This window comes from Sinocyclocheilus anshuiensis, unplaced genomic scaffold (assembly GCF_001515605.1).
Source record: "Sinocyclocheilus anshuiensis isolate Anshui unplaced genomic scaffold, SAMN03320099.WGS_v1.1 scaffold107, whole genome shotgun sequence".
Lineage (NCBI taxonomy): Eukaryota > Metazoa > Chordata > Actinopteri > Cypriniformes > Cyprinidae > Sinocyclocheilus > Sinocyclocheilus anshuiensis.
Genome location: NW_015549584.1, coordinates 979,405 through 996,226, shown reverse-complemented (window position 1 = coordinate 996,226; position 16,822 = coordinate 979,405). Strand labels below are relative to the sequence as shown.

At 35.3% G+C, this 16,822-nt stretch overlaps 2 protein-coding genes across 4 annotated transcripts in view; both read left to right on the top strand.

The window, feature by feature from the left end:
* The window catches only part of LOC107657889 (calreticulin-like), a 6,370-nt gene extending 1,919 nt beyond the window's left edge, over positions 1-4,451 (top strand). The window contains exons 4-10 of the mRNA XM_016446179.1: positions 1,172-1,375; positions 1,470-1,564; positions 1,657-1,866; positions 2,094-2,207; positions 2,630-2,773; positions 2,877-2,969; positions 3,063-4,451. Coding sequence (XP_016301665.1) covers positions 1,172-1,375; positions 1,470-1,564; positions 1,657-1,866; positions 2,094-2,207; positions 2,630-2,773; positions 2,877-2,969; positions 3,063-3,242 — 1,040 coding nt within the window. The 3' untranslated portion in view covers positions 3,243-4,451. The remainder of the gene's footprint in view (positions 1-1,171; positions 1,376-1,469; positions 1,565-1,656; positions 1,867-2,093; positions 2,208-2,629; positions 2,774-2,876; positions 2,970-3,062) is intronic.
* An 835-nt stretch (positions 4,452-5,286) lies between these two features.
* Positions 5,287-16,822, top strand: part of eps15 (epidermal growth factor receptor pathway substrate 15) — a 28,453-nt gene continuing 16,917 nt past the window's right edge. For all 3 annotated transcript variants that reach the window (XM_016446178.1, XM_016446177.1, XM_016446176.1), the window contains exons 1-12: positions 5,287-5,344; positions 8,160-8,201; positions 9,293-9,382; positions 9,625-9,672; positions 9,761-9,856; positions 10,039-10,101; positions 10,249-10,374; positions 10,619-10,678; positions 11,480-11,680; positions 11,825-11,970; positions 12,132-12,285; positions 13,355-13,440. In XM_016446178.1, coding sequence (XP_016301664.1) covers positions 5,318-5,344; positions 8,160-8,201; positions 9,293-9,382; positions 9,625-9,672; positions 9,761-9,856; positions 10,039-10,101; positions 10,249-10,374; positions 10,619-10,678; positions 11,480-11,680; positions 11,825-11,970; positions 12,132-12,285; positions 13,355-13,440 — 1,139 coding nt within the window. In that variant the 5' untranslated portion in view covers positions 5,287-5,317. The remainder of the gene's footprint in view (positions 5,345-8,159; positions 8,202-9,292; positions 9,383-9,624; positions 9,673-9,760; positions 9,857-10,038; positions 10,102-10,248; positions 10,375-10,618; positions 10,679-11,479; positions 11,681-11,824; positions 11,971-12,131; positions 12,286-13,354; positions 13,441-16,822) is intronic.

Genomic DNA, 16,822 nt, shown 5'->3' with positions numbered 1-16,822 from the left:
GGAGCTGTAAAAATATATTGAGATGGTTTTTGGTACTTATACCGCAAATATATATTCTTAAGGACATCAAAACCTCAAATAAAACTCCAGAAAGGTGTACAATATAGGACCTTTAAAGACTGTGTGAAATCAAAATTATAAACGTATGTAATTAAAATATATATTTGAGGCTGTATTTATCAAATTTTTCCACATCATCACAGCAGATTTTTTTCACATTCAAATGGGAAGTCTTTAAAAAAAAAAAAAAACAACAGGCCAATCAGAAGAGAGGCTCATGAATATTAATTAGACAGACCAAAATCGACCTGTTCTCAGCAGAGCTCCTGAGAGAGGAGCTGTAAAAATATATTGAGATGGTTTTTGGTACTTATACCGCAAATATATATTCTTAAGGACATCAAAACCTCAAATAAAACTCCAGAAAGGTGTACAATATAGGACCTTTAAAGACTGTGTGAAATCAAAATTATAAACGTATGTAATTAAAATATATATTTGAGGCTGTATTTATCAAATTTTTCCACATCATCACAGCAGATTTTTTTCACATTCAAATGGGAAGTCTTTAAAAAAAAAAAAAAAAGACCAAAAATGTTGATTTGATATTTCAAAAATATTTCTTGTTTAAACATTAAATCAGTGTAACATATAGAATTTTAAACTTGTACTTTTTTTTTAATGAGAGCAGTAACAGTAAAGAGACTATTTATAATGGAAAAATGTGACATAATTGAATGGGTTTATATGACTGAACGTGTTCTGCCTACCTTGTATCTTTTAACATTCATATTTGTATGATAAATAACAAAATATTTAAATAATGTAGATAATGGATTAAAATTATTTTATTTTTTAATTTAAATGATTCTGTTTTTAATAAATATAGTAATATAATATAATAAATAATTTTTGGATTATTACATTCGATTAATCGAATAAATAATCTGCAGATTAATCCATTTTTTAAATAATCGTTAGCTGCAGCCCTAATCTTGGAACTGTTTTTGGATTTTCTGTCCAATTAATGAAAGAAACAGTCAAACGATTAATCAGTTATTAAAACAATCTATGAACAGTTAAAGCCCTACTCATTAGATAATTTCTATGGGGATTTTAATAACTGAAAAGTTATTAAAAGTTACTCCGATATCTCACTGTGAACTTGCAGGTCTTCAGACCAGTCAGGATGCTCATTTCTACGCGCTGTCATCCCGCTTTGCTGATTTCAGCAACAAGGATCAGCCCCTCGTGATCCAGTTCACTGTAAAACACGAGCAGAGCATTGACTGTGGTGGAGGCTACATCAAACTTTTCCCATCAGACCTCAAACAGGAAGATATGCATGGAGACTCCACATATAATATCATGTTTGGTGATTATCTTAATAACCACTTCATTGATGAACATTTTAAACATTTTGTGCTTTTGGACACACAAGATGATTTAACTTGTTTTGTCTCTTCCAGGTCCTGACATCTGTGGCCCTGGAACCAAGAAAGTACATGTAATCTTCAATTATAAAGGCAAAAATCATTTGATCAACAAAGACATTAGAGCCAAGGTAATCCTATTGTTCATGTATTTCTTTTTTGTCCCATGATGCTCCATGGCACCAGTCCTCCAAGCTCATATACCATATATTTTATCATCCAGGATGATGAATACACCCACCTGTACACGTTAATTGTCAATCTTGACAACACTTATGAAGTCAAGCTTGATAATAAGAAGGTAGAGTCTGGATCTTTGGAAGAAGACTGGGACTTCCTGCCTCCCAAAAAGATCAAAGATCCCGAAGCGAAAAAGCCTGAGGACTGGGACGAGAGGGAGAAGATCGATGACCCTGATGACAAGAAACCAGAGGTAAGGACAGTGTCCTTGTTGTTTGTCCAGAAACCAAACAGATTCTTTCTCTTGTTTGTCACAAAACAGATTAACTCTAAGCCACTATTTGGGGTAAATATGCACAGATCACCAAGTAAATTAGTGCATGCCCTGGATTTCCTGTATCTTAACAACAGCCGTTCCAATATAAAGTATAAAATGATATATTCCTTGCTAATATCATCTTTGTCTGTATGCTTCTGTAGGACTGGGACAAACCCGAGAACATCCCTGATCCTGATGCCAAGAAGCCTGATGACTGGGACGATGAGATGGATGGGGAGTGGGAGCCGCCCATGGTCACCAATCCAGAATACAAGGTACTATTGTTTCTTCAGTTGTGGTTTCTGTAATGGAAGTAGCGACAGATATTTTCTTCCATATTGTGATGTGCATCGGAGTAAAACGGATTATAGAAAAGAATAAAATGTATGGCAGGGTCTTGGTTCTATCCATCGGTTGTTGATTGGATGGCGGCAGTGAACTTGAGGTTGATTTAAAAGAAAGGATGGGTTTATGATTGGAGAAGCCTGGCATATGAAACCTATAGGCTACATGGATAAATCATTCACAATAAGATCAATAACATGCATTTAGAAAATATATAGGGTGAATTTCCATTTCATGCCTGCTTTAATATTGAAAAAAGATGCAGATTATGCCTAAAACATTATTTTGTCACAATGAATACTGGGTTTGTTTGCGGTTTTATTTCCAAAATTGAATTTTGAATCTTTTCTAGGGTGAGTGGAAACCCCGCCAGATTGACAATCCTGCTTACAAGGGGAAATGGGTGCACCCTGAGATTGATAACCCGGAGTACACAGCTGACAACGAAATCTATAACTACGATAGCATCGGAGTGATTGGACTGGACTTGTGGCAGGTAGCAATTTGCTTTGTGTCTCAAACACAATTACAATTTTCAGATATTTAATACTGTTTATTGAGACATTCTATACCACCTTTCCTTGTATTTTATGCGTTAGGTGAAATCTGGCACAATTTTTGACAACTTCCTCATTACTAATGACCCTAAGTTGGCAGAAGAGGTTGGCAATGAGACTTGGGGTGCCACAAAGGTATGATTCTTCAATTATTATGTCTCCATCCTAAATCATTTTTCTTTTTTTTTAATTGTAGTTTTTAATAGAAATGTCTAATTTTTATCTCAGGATGCTGAGAAGAAGATGAAGGAAGGTCAAGAGGAGGAAGAGAGAAAGAAGCATCAGGAAGAGGAAAAGACAAGAAAGGAGGAGGCAAAGCATGAAGAGGAAGAAGAAGATAAGGAAGAGGAGGAAGAGGAAGAGGAGGAGGAAGAGGAAACAGACTCTAAACTCAAAGACGAGTTGTAGATTTCAACAGGAACTTGTGAAGAAATGCCCCATGACTAATGGGGTACAAGGCAGAGAACTGGACTAATGCTGGACATTCCTTTTCGTTGTCTGTCGGATGATTCCGGCAGGATTGATTTTTTTGTCTCATTCCACTACTACAAACCTATTTTTAGATTAACTTTTTTTCATCATTTTCATTTGCATGATGTCAAGCAAAGTCCCAAGCATTTTCAGTCGGGCAGGGTTGAAGGCAGCCAACATGAAAATCCCCATCTGTAGTGTGAGATACCACGATCCATAAAAATTCAACGCTCATGTTTACAAATGTCAGATATCCTGTTTGCTAAGCAATTCTGTGACATGAAACTTGAATCATAAGCTACAATACACTAGAATACTTACCTCAAAAAACATTATCGTTATCGATTTTGTTGATAATATGGAGCAAATTTGAGGTACTGTTGCCGCCATTTCGTTCCCATTGCACTTCTGTTACAGAATATGCCAGGTTGTTTAGATAGATGTCATCTCATCTACAGCATTTTGGCTTGACACAGTTTTGCGTGTGTGAGTTTGTGAGAGAGAGTCCTCACTTTATTGCATGTTTCATCTTAACCCAAACCTCAATTTCATTACCTTTTCCTCGCTCTTAATATCAATCTATCAGTGACCAGGTTAAAATCTTGGTCGTGTACTTTCCTAAACACTATGTGGATCTCACAAGCTGATACAATTTTGATCTTACCCTGGTCAGCAAGCAAATTCCGACTCACCTGGTTTCTCAAGAGTCAAAATGAAGAATTTCCATGTCTGACTGACTGAATATTTGGGGAAAGTGAATTAATATCAACAACGATTTCTCTGAGTAGCTGCAAAACTCTTGTGTGTTTGCTTTGGTTCTTTTCATTAACTGAATTGCTGATTTATTGAATTCGGCAAATATGGTAATCGGGCCGAAGCTGAACCTGTGGAGTGAGGAAAAATGGAAAGCTTGTGAGATTTCAAAGGGTGTTACGAGGAAAGTTCCATAGCGATTCTAGTAACACTTCTGCTCTCCAACAAGAGATTTCACAGCCATTGTGAATATTGCACTGCTGTACTGCTTCAATCAGATACTTCTCCCAGCAAAACAGATTGTGACCTTTTTTTTTTTTAAAGATATATTTTGTACTTTTTGTGTTTGAAGGACGTTCCTTGACATATTGAGAAGTAAAGCTCTAGTATGAAAGTTGTTGTCCAATAATAAAACTACAAAAAGAGTAATATACTCAAGTGTCTTGACTAGTTTTTGAACACATAAACTAAAAAAAATGTTGTAAATTAATTACTTAACTTAAAAAAATGATAAATAGATAATAAATAAATAATCTTATGAATATAATAAATGCATACACTTAATTTCACAGCAAACGTGCACTTTTTGACTTTGTAGAATATTCCTTGTAGGTTATGAGTAAAATATGTGTGGTTAAAATTACATGGTGTGAGGGCTTTTTTTGTTGTAAATAAGCTGTTTTGTCAAGTGTAGGGGGACTAGGAGTGACACTTAAAATTATGACACAAGTTATCAAGTTATTAATGTAAACAAACATGAAAATAGACCACTTTGTAAATAGACAACTACATTTTTAATTTATGTTTTAAATATAATATTTTTAAATGAAAAATAAAGGGACAACTTTAAACAAAACTGTTTAATTCATCTATTAAAGATACAGCAGCTTTAGAATTTCAACAAAATGTGAAAATTAACCACACACAAATTTTTCACACAAAAAAAATCTCCATTATAAAACCTATAGTCTAAGAAAAGGAGAAATTCTATTTTTCTGGGTTTTAGTACTACAAACTGAACAATTCACGGAGTCCTCATCCACTGATAATTCCCGTGCCAGGTTTTGTATATCTTTCTGATCTACCGAGAACTCCAGAAGTGCCATCGCATGTTACCGCCTACAGATCCGCTGAAAAATCCAGCGCCGGGTTTTATTCATCCTCAATCCACCGAGAAATCCAGTACCAGGTTTTGTAGCATCCCTATATTGTCCATTGCCTATCGCAACGCAGGATGAACTAGTGGGAACAGAAACACTATGGCTGCCAGTTTCTCCCTGACTCAGGTAACCTCCCTTTCTACACAAATATAGCGCTCTCCACACCACTTTCCAGCTCGTTTTATACGTTTATCAGATCCGTTAAACTTTATTTTAGCCGTTTAGCGTGGCAAATGATCACACCCTGCTATCTGATCGCAGCTGTTTAAAGCTGTTTCCAGCCATTTGCTTGGGCAGAGAAAAAGTTTCAGTATGATCTTTTAGGGACTTGCGTAAGGGCGTAGCTTAGTGTGTCAGTGTTGAACTAAGCTGTTTAGAGTTTACTTATTTTTTCAGCTTTCGCATGTCATGAGATCATCCAAAGTTACTGTACTTTTTTTTTTAGATCAGCTTGTATTTTTACATGTCTCGGCTGTGAACGTGCGAAAGTGCTTGTGAAATGTGTCTTTGCCTATATAAACACTTAACAGAGGAGCAATGACGAATACTTCTTCAATTTATGTCACAATAACTCGGGTTATAATATTAAACACGTATTTCACTTATATCTGACATTGGTGTTGGGATTACTGGTGTGTTTTAGTGCATTAAACCATGCTCTGTGTTTTTAGAGGCATTGAAAAGCAGCAGGAAGTTTTGCTTCACTGCTAGCTTACTTTTTCTCTCCTCATGTATTAATAATAAATAGGAACTAGTCGATGTTTTATGCAAATATGGCATGTACTATCCTGTTGGAGTCATTTTGTGTATTTTTCACTTTTGTGGACTTCGTTATTCTATCCATAGCAACTCTTTGTCTCTTATCTAGAGTCTGTAAACGAATTAGCCAGCTAGCTAAAGCATTTGACACTCGCTAGCTGGATAAACAGATCATTCATCTTCAAAAAAAAGTTATAGTCGCGTAAAATCAGTCTCAATAACATCTTAAAGAGTCAGAAATCTCAAACCAGATAAGTATGAACTTATTTCCGGTTTGGTCTTTGTGGATAATTAAATATTAATGAAATAGCTTCAGTGACACTCGTACAGCTGTTCTTCTGTAAGAAAGGTCTCTGGCAGCATATGCATTACATGCATAGAGTCACTTATAGCTGTTTTAATAGTCTAGAGGGATCCATGCATTGATTAAATTGATGGTCTAAAATGTTCCTCATTTTAGTTGGCATGTTTGCTTTTTTATTGCTTTAAGAATAACACTTCTCTAATGGCAAGGATGGTTGTAGTGTTGACCACATTGCAGCTGATGGAGTGCTCAGTTTTAGAAGCAAGGCACACATGCATGAAATATGCATTGCAGCATTACCTCATCAAGAAGACTTTAGACGGCGCAAGAGACATGTCTGATATGTCTTCCGTCTCTTCTGCTTTCTATGATTCCAAGATCATAGGGTTTTTTAGGCATATTGTGAGGAGGCAAAAGACAACCATGAAATGATCCAGTGAGTCACCATGATCATATTCAAAATGTTGGTTTTTAGAATGTTAGTTTTTTAAATTCATATTTTATATTTTTCAATTTTTTAAAACAATTTTATCAAAAAAATCCATTAATCATTTAATGTTTCATATTTGCAGCTTTAATTTCACCACATTATTTCTGCATTTGTTTAAATGCATTTGTAAATGCATCTTTTTGTAATATTTTTATTCAGCTTCTGTGTTGACTTTGCAGTGTAAAAAAGTTGCATGACAGATTATGATGCCAAGATAATTTTGTAGATTTAGTTGATGGTATTTTTTGTTGTATGTTTAATCATGGTTTACTAAGCATTTGCTTTGTGGGACCGTGGTAATTGAACAGAAAATGCCGGGTGTATTTCACCCTTTGAAAGGAGTTTTTTTTTTTTTTTTTTTTTTAAGAAGCACAACAAAAACTCCTACTTCTTTCTCAGCAGGGCAAGGAAATGTTTGGTGGCACTTCACTGAATATTGTGTGCCAGCATCACATTAGCATGCACCAGTAACCACCTGATGGGAGACAGACAGAGCTGTTGAACTACAATCAAAAAAACAGTTGGGATCTGGCAGAGCTTAATCTAACATGGCCAGAAAAGCAATTTGATGCTTATGCATCATGGTGATATGTAAGATCATATGAGCTCCTAATAGCTTTTGATTGGCAGAGGGGTTGACGTTTACTAAACACACAATTTAAAGGGGTCATATGATGCGATTTCACACACGCTTGAGGAATTTGGCCAATCACAACACTGGATAGCTGGCCAATCAGAGCACACCTCGCTTTTTCAGACCGATGAGCTTTGTAAAAATCGATGCGTTTCAGAAAGGCGGGGCATAGAGGAGAAACAATAATGTACAGTATGTGGAAAATAATGTGTTTTTTGAACCTTAAACCGCATAGACACATTTCATTACACCAAATACACAAAATAATGTTCTTTTTAGCAGCATCATATGACCCCTTTAACAATCATGATTTGGTCTCCGTAATGCATCTGATTTCACTTGATCCGTCCATATGTTATAAATTTTCCCCCCCCGCCCCCCACAACTTTTGTGAATCACAACTCAACAAAAGCTCAGTGTTTTTATTGTGCAGAGAATGGCAGGCGACTTAAGAAAGCCTCCGTTTATGTGTGAATGGGTGTATAATCAACATCTTTGAATACAGAAAGGTGTGTGAGTGCTTGAAGTCATTCTGAGATCATTTATAAATGTTCACCTGGTTGCCAGATGGCTTTAACGTTTCCTTTTCAGAGGTCTGAATGCATCAATGCTGCCAAGAAAGTCAACAGTTTAGAAGAATATGCTGTTTAATTGGCTTATTTATGTCCTGGTTTTATCAGTTTGACGTGTTTTAGAGAGATTGAACAATGTCTTCGGAATCATTTCAATCAAGTTTTGTGTTATTTGGTTGCAGCTTTCGAGTGGGAATCCTGTCTATGAGCAATACTATCGACAGGTAAGCATTTAATCAGCTTTTTCTGTGTTATGTTTCACTTTGGCCTTATAGAGCACTTGGCGGAAGAATAGAAATATAAACCTCACCGCACTGTCAGTTTGAGCTAAAGGCTTCTGCCTCCCGTAAGTGTCTTTCTCTCAGTAAGAGGATGCCGTTATGAATTAGTGATGACACTTGCAAACCGAAGAGGACACATGGTGAGTGAAGCAGCTTGTTTGAACTAGTGGTTTAAACATCTTGCTGCTGGTTTCTCATTCGAGTGAATCTCTCCACATAAGCATTTGTGCATTGCATTGGTCCTTATTCATTTTTCGGATTGTTTTTGGATGTTCATTTCTTCTGTATACTGTGCAATAGGCCTTAAGGGCTCTTAAAGTGTCTTAAACACACTTCGCTTTTAATTATTCTTGTTAGATGTGATTTGCATACTTGATTGATAAGTCATTTATAGTATTACGTAATATGAATGTGAATTATGACTATTTGGCACACACCCTGTTACTAAAAGCGCCATTGTGTGTCATCCTATAGTTATGAAGCAAAAACCTGTTGTCACTTTTGACACATTTTGACAGTAATATTTATTAGCTATTTAAATAAATTATTTTATTAAGCAAGGATGGGTTAAACTGATCAAAAGTGACAGTAAAAAATTGTATAATGTTACATAAGATTTCGATTTAAAATAATAAATGCTGTTCTTTTGAACTTTCTAGTCATCGAAGAATTATAAAAAACAAGGTTCAACAAAAATATTAGTAGCACAACTGTTTTTAGCATTGATAATAATAAGAAATGATTCCTGATCACCAAATCAACATATTAAAATTATATCCGTAAGATCATGTGACACTAAAGTAATTCGACTTGGAAAATTCGACTTTGCATCACAGGAATAAATTACATTTTAGAATATATTCAAATAGAAAACAGTTATTTTAAATTCTAATAATATTTCATAAAATTACAATTTTACTGTATTTTTGATCAAATAAATGCAGTCTTGTTGTGCATGACAGAAATGTAAAAAAAAACCTCCCCGGCCCCAAACATGAAATAATTTTTATGCTGTATGCTTTATTCCACTACAGGTAAATCCGTCCGGCAGTGGGCAAGTAGGAGCTGCTGATGCGGCCTTATTTTTAAAGAGATCTGGCCTTACAGACCTGATCCTTGGCAAGGTAACATCAGTTAGCGCGCCTTCAATATAGCTGTGTGGGAAATGCAAATCGGTGAATTGATTGACGAGTGCTGGAAACATCAAGATGACTTAAATAGAAAAGGATAGATGGTGTAGTTTACTTACCTTCTTTATATTGCCGTATTGATTGGCTGCAGTTTGTTGTGTTACTGTGTTGCATATTAATTGGTGAAAACATTTTTATGTTTATGCTTCTATCTAATTTTCTTATTTGGTCCACAGATATGGGACTTAGCAGATTCAGATTGCAAAGGCTCGCTAAACAAGCAGGTATTTTGAAAAGCATTAATATTAAGGTAAATAAAAATTGTTTGAGCAATACGTTCTCAACTATATTTGTCTGTTTGTCGCTTCTCAGCAATTTTTTGTCGCCCTCCGTTTGGTGGCGTGTGCTCAGAATGGACTTGAAGTGTCTCTTAAGAGCTTAAATACTGCTGTCCCTCCCCCAAAGTTTGTAAGTCAGACCTTAACTTCCTCTTCCTCTTCACCAGATCAGGAAAATGGCATCACGCTTCCCTCACAATATAATTACTAATGACTTAAAAGCTGATGAGTTGGTGATTTTATTTGCTTACGTTGTGGAAACGGCTTTATGTCTCTTGTGAGTTAATGACTGTTCCTCTGTTTCCTGTCTAGAATGACACTAGCAGTCCTCTTCAGTTTGGCCCCGTACCCACGGACTGCCCATGGGTTGTCAAGGTCAGATATCACAAACAGATTTTTGGAATCAAGTTGCTAAATAAATGTTGTCATTAGAATTAGTAATAAATTAGGTTGATCTTCAGTTCAATGCACCAGTTGCTTAACTGCTCATTTATGAATGTTTGTGTTTTGCGTGTCATATAGGCGGAGGAGAAGCTGAAATTCGATGCCATCTTCGAAAGCCTCTCCCCTGTGGGTGGCATGCTCACGGGCGATAAGGTCAAACCAGTGCTCCTCAATTCTAAACTCCCTGTGGACGTTCTTGGCAGGGTAAGACGAGGCAGGTTTATAATGATAGTGCAATGCAGGGTGTGGAGACACAACTATTACCTTCTCTTTTATATAAAGATGCATTTTTAGGCTTAACCACCAGGATGCACTCTTGAGCTATATTTTGAAAGTATTGAGGACTTTTATAAGGCAAAAACAAACAAAAACCTAAAGTTTGGCTAAATTGTCCATCCCACTTAAAACTGTATTAAAATCTAGCTACAAGTAATTAATTCTGTTCTAGGTTTGGGAGCTCAGTGACATTGACAGAGATGGCATGCTGGACAAAGATGAGTTTGCTGTGGTGAGTTCTGTGACGTCAAACATAATTTATTGTTTAGATTTAAAGCAGTGTTGTTTTAGTATTATTTGAATACTATTATAATAATATTCATATTTTCAATGTGCTGTTATTTTTATATTTTCATTTTTAAATGTAATTTTATTTGAAATAAAAATTTAAAAATGTATGTAAAATATATAAAAAATATATTTTTTATTTTTTTTATTTCTATTTAGCCTTAAATTGTTTTTATTTCAGTGTTGTTGTAGTAATTGTAGTACTTTAACTGAGAACTTTTATAGTTCGCTTAGCTGCCACGGCAACATTTTTAATTTTCCTTTGTTTTTGTATTTTATATAAATTATAATATTTATATTTTATTTTGTTTCTGCTTTTTTCAGTTAAAATTTCTAATTCAGTTAAAACAATCTTTAATAGTTTTAGTTAACAACAATAATAACTCTGGTATAAAGCCAATCTAAATAAGTCTAAGCTGCAACTATCCCTGTTGTGGCTGTTCCCATGTTTGGTTCTGCCATCATAAAGGAAAACATGACTTTGTTTTATCAGCCATGTCTAAATGTTTTTCTTTGTATTTGTATATTTATATTTCATCTTGCCTTCACCCTGTTTTTTTTTGTTTTTTTACATAGTGCAGGCTTTCATGAAAATGCCATGAATTCAGATATTTGATGCAATAAATCTTGTTTCCTGTTTCTGAAAAACTCTGATTCTATACTTGCAGACTTGTATTATAACCTAAGAAGCTAGTTTATCCAGTGTTTGTAATTAATATGTTCTGTGCGTGTTTGTGTGTTTTAGGCCATGCATTTGGTATACAGAGCCCTGGAGTCCGAGCCAGTTCCCATGTCTCTGCCTGCCGCTCTGATTCCACCATCAAAACGGAAAAAAATAGCCACGCCTCCTGTGATGCCCCTCCTACCATCACCAGCACAGCATAAAGAGAGAGGCTCCGCCCACTCTGGATCTAAAACACTGCCAGCAAAACCTACACCACCACAGGTGACATTCTGACTGGGTTCGCTTGGCTTTATACCGCCAACTTATTGTTGATTTAGTTGTTATGATTGATACTTGCAGCAAGTGTATTTTGAAAATGTCCCAGAGCTTCATTAACAAACCATCTGTGTGTTTGTATGCGTGCAGTGGGTGGTATCTCCAGCAGAGAAAGCCAAATATGATGACTTATTCACCAAGACAGACAGTGACATGGATGACTTGGTATCTGGTGCTGAGGTCCGAGATATATTTCTAAAGACTGGTTTGCCGTCTGCCACTTTGGCCCGCATTTGGTGAGATGCCATTGCTTGGATTTAAATTTCTGTTATTGGTTTAATTTTCCATAAATTCTCATGCAGAAGGTCTCACTGATTAGACCTTATCTTGTAAACACTAAAACTGTATGGGTTTGTATTGTAAGGTTTGCTTACTTTTTTTGTGCCTGTTTCTGTAGGGAGCTTTGTGATATAGGAGACATCGGGAAGCTGAGCCGAGATCAGTTTGCATTAGCTCTATATCTAATCAATCAGAAGCTGTCAAAGGGAGTAGACCCACCCCAGACACTCTCTCCGGAAATGATCCCTCCTCCTGATAGACTGGCACGACAGGTATACTGCTTGTTGAACCATAGGTGTAGATCTTTGTTGTTGTTTTGAGTGTGAAAAAATGGAAGATTCTAGGATTTTGTTGTTGTTCTTTCTTACCAATCCCTGAATCCTTTGAAATTTGATCTTTTTTTTTGGCTGCTGTCTTTCTTTTGTAAGTCTGTTTTTTTAATATGCTACAGTGCAAAGGTTTGGGGTCAGTAAGATTTTTTTTTTCTCTCACAAGTTTCTTATGATCCCCAAGGCTGCATTTATTTATTAAAAAAAAAAACGTAAAAAATATTAATATTATGAAATATTTTTCACATTTAAAATAATCGTTTTCTATTTTAAAATATATTTTACAATGCATTTATTCCTGTGATTTCAAAGCTGAATTATCAGCCACTATCCAGTCTTCAGTGTCACATGATCTTTCAGTAATCATACTAATATGCTGATTTGGTGCTGTAAAAACAATGTTGAAAACAGTTGTGCATTTGCGGAACCTTGATCAATTTTTTTTTCAGCATTTTATTTAAAATAGAAATCTTCTGTAACATTATAAATGTATTTACTATCACTTTTAATCAGTTTAATGCATCCTTCTTGCTGAGTAAAAGTATACAAGTACTTAAAAAAAAAAATTTGACCACAAACTTGAATGGTAGGGCATGTTAGATTAATGTTTTTAAATATAAATTATGTGTGACTGATTTCTTATCAGCCACTATCCAGTCTTCAGTGTCACATGATCTTTCAGTAATCATACTAATATGCTGATTTGGTGCTGTAAAAACAATGTTGAAAACAGTTGTGCATTTGCGGAACCTTGATCAATTTTTTTTTCAGCATTTTATTTAAAATAGAAATCTTCTGTAACATTATAAATGTATTTACTATCACTTTTAATCAGTTTAATGCATCCTTCTTGCTGAGTAAAAGTATACAAGTACTTAAAAAAAAAAATTTGACCACAAACTTGAATGGTAGTGAGTTAGATTAATGTTAGATTAATGTTTTTAAATATAAATTATGTGTGACTGATTTCCGCCTTCTTTTCCATTTCATTTCTTTTTTTTTGTTCTAACAGAGCAATGCTGCCACATTACAGGCTGCCGATTTCTCTGCAATTAAAGAGCTGGACTCGCTCACTAATGAAATCATGGACCTACAGAAGTGAGTTACCGATCTTACTTTCCTCTCCCCACATATTCACAAGATAGCTAGTGTAAAATCTCAGTCCTGAACTTAATACATGTCTTGTAGACCCATGGATATTTATACATGAAGTAAGTAATTATGGGCAATCGCTGCATTGATGTTCTGTCTGTCTACAAGTCTTCATTATTCATAATATATTTAGCATACAGTACTATCCATTTCTCTTTTTTTTATTAAACCATATGGCCATCTGTTTTAATTTAGTGTGTATTTGTATTTTCCACACAATGCCCTCACACAGGTGCACAGAAGATTATGAAACCACAAAAACAGAAGTATGGGTCTGACCGTAATCTCAGTGTGTCAGTGCACCCAAATCTGTCCTCAGGCCATGATAGATGCACTTGAACTGATGAATGCTTTTTTTAATGAGTATCTCATGATCTTAATGAGTATCTTAATGTTCTTCGCTCTGTCATCATCATAACGTGCAAGGTCATCTCAAGCTGAATTAGACAGTATTTCGACAAATTAGACTTATTTTAAAGCCATAGTTCATCCAAAAAAGAAAATTGTGTCACAATTGTGTCATCCTCATGTTGTTCCAAACCTATATGGATTTCTTGGAAAACAAAAAGTGAGTTGTTGAAGAATATCCTAGCTGATTTTTTCAATATAATTTCAGTGAATGTGGACTGGTGCTGTCAAGCTCTAAAAATTACAAAAAAGCACCATAAAAATGGTTCAAACCAGTGTTATTTTATATAGTATTTATAATTCTTTTTTTAATTGGCTTTTAGCTTTATATTTTGGGTTTTAAATTTAGAATAAGTTTTCATAATTTTTTATTAGTGTTTTTTTAGCTTCAATTTATTTTTATTTCAGTTTTAGTCATTTTAATTTCAGTTAGTTGCCAAGGAAGCATTTCTAATTTTATTTATTTCTTCATTTTATGTTTTCCATCAAATATATATTTTATTTTAGCTTTATTTTAATTCATTAAAAAGTTTTTATTATAATTTTATAGTTAACAACTACTAGTCTATTATGCAATGTTCCAAGTCTTTTGGAGCCATATGGCACTGATTGTGTCAGGAACTGGCAGTAATTTAAATTATTATTCACTGATCAATCTATCTCTGAACTGATTCAGTTGATTTATGTGTAAGAGTGAATCGTTCACAAATCATACAACAAATTTTGGTCTATTCCTCACACAGTCTTTATTGTTTGGCTCCAGAAAGCTTAGAAAATAGAACAGGAGTAATATAAACAACTTTTTTTTTTTTTTTTTTTCACAAATAAATCATTTTTTGTAGTTCTTAGAATTACATCACATGGGTTTGGAAGGACATGAGGGTGAGTAAATCATTCTTGGTTGAACTAATCATTCATAATTAAATATTTGTAAGACAGATAGAATAGTAATAATACTGAATGCAACACATGTGTGGGTGGCATATACAAGCCCTTAAATAATTTCCTGTAAGCATTAATTCTCCAGAGAAGTTTACACTCCTTGTGATGGGAGTCACTACCCCACAGAGAGGTGGAGCTCTCATTTACACAAACACTGAAAGCGGAAGATGCCCCCACCTCTGGTTTTCCCTCAATCTCTGGTTTACAGAGTTTGAGCAAAAGCAGATACAGTCACCTGTCAGCTCCCAGCACACTCACTCTCACAGCAGTTCTAGCACTTCTCACTTCCTCCTTCATGGAAAGAGCGCAAGATAAAGAGAAAGTGAGAAGTAACGAGTCTGCCTGAAATGGAGAGAGCAGAAGAAGATGAGCAGAAAGGATAGGAAACAGAAAGATTGTGTACGATGGGCTGTTGTTTGTTGCTAAAATGATGCGTGCGGTTAGGGATTGCCTTAAATCTCCACGGCAACGGGCAACCTCAGGTGACAGGTAAGAACAAGCCACGCCCACTTTATAAAAAAAATAAAGAAAAGTAATTATAGGTTGTATAAACGACTTGCGCTGTGTTGTTTTTGTCTGATTCGGGCCGCTCAAGAGCTAGTTTCTTGGTGGATTTAGGACTGTTGGCAAACTCTCATTTTGCCCTGTATTATTTATATATCCCATTTTAATCTTTTCGCATCCTTGCTTAAGATGCAGGTGTTCACTTAAAAAAATTTATAAATTGAATGTCAAATATATGACATATATTTTTTTCTCCCTCTCTCTCTCTCTCTCTCTCTCTCTCTCTCTCTCTCTCTCTCTCTCCTGGGAGTCTCTGACTCAGTGTGTGCGATTGACTCTTGGTCAGATCCTTGTGAGTTTCTCTCTTGCTGGGAAGAATGTAGCGTGAACTCACTGTGTCAGAATCTGAGAGGAAATGTTGAGTCAGAGCTTAATACAGTTCAGCCTAATCTAGGAAAGGTGCTCTGAATCTTTTTGAGGAAGATTTGTTATTCAACTGTTTTATAAGGGATTTGTCTTTCTATTCCTTCTCTAATCTTTCTGTTTTACTCTTGCTAGCTCGCTAATCTCATAACCTAAGAGAGATTCCACATAAAGAAACATTCCAGCATCATCATGAACCTATTTTATTCGTTATTTTCTAAAAATGAATTTTCACACTGTGACCTGTGACTAAGATAAATATGCTTTCACACTAGAGCACTTTAAGATGATGCTTGGTAATGAAATGGATTTAACATGCAAATGCGTATTGACAAAGTGTTTGTTTTCCCACATTATGCATGGATGGTGTGGCGTAGTAGTTAAAAACTGGGCTAGTAGCCAAAAGGTGAATGGTTTGAATGTTAAAAGATGAGTACCATAAAAAAAAAATCAACATTGTACTCTGAATCCCCGGTTGATTCTCTATATAGCTTGTACTTTTGGTATAAAAGTCTAATAATTAGTGGTGCCAGCATGTATTACTAGTACTTTAGCTTGTAGCTTAGGTGTTGTTGAAAAAAGATGTGCTATTACGTTGCAAAGTTATAAGACTTTTTTTGCATGGTGAAAAATTTCCCATTTACTCTCTTGAGTTGGGCCATTTTTGGGCATCAGATTAGTACTAAGCAACCATTCAGAACACCCTAGCAACCGCATAGCAACAGTCATTTTTTGGCTCTAGAATATCATAAAACACCCTATAAAGCGTGTAGCTGTACACTAGAATAGCGGTTTCTGAGGTGTATATGCATTACAGTACATATGATGGTAATAAGATTGTTTCTTGAGCACCATATCAGCTTATCTTCTCAAACCTTATAAACAGTAACTTAAACAACACTTGCGTTCTTTTTGCTACTGTTGAGAGACTGACAACCCCCACCAAGTCAGATTGCCAGTGAAATGCTCTCCGACAGCAAATGCAATGAGTTTGCTTCCTTCTTTTCCGAGAAGATCAATAATATCAGGAAGGCGATTAGCACATCCCCAA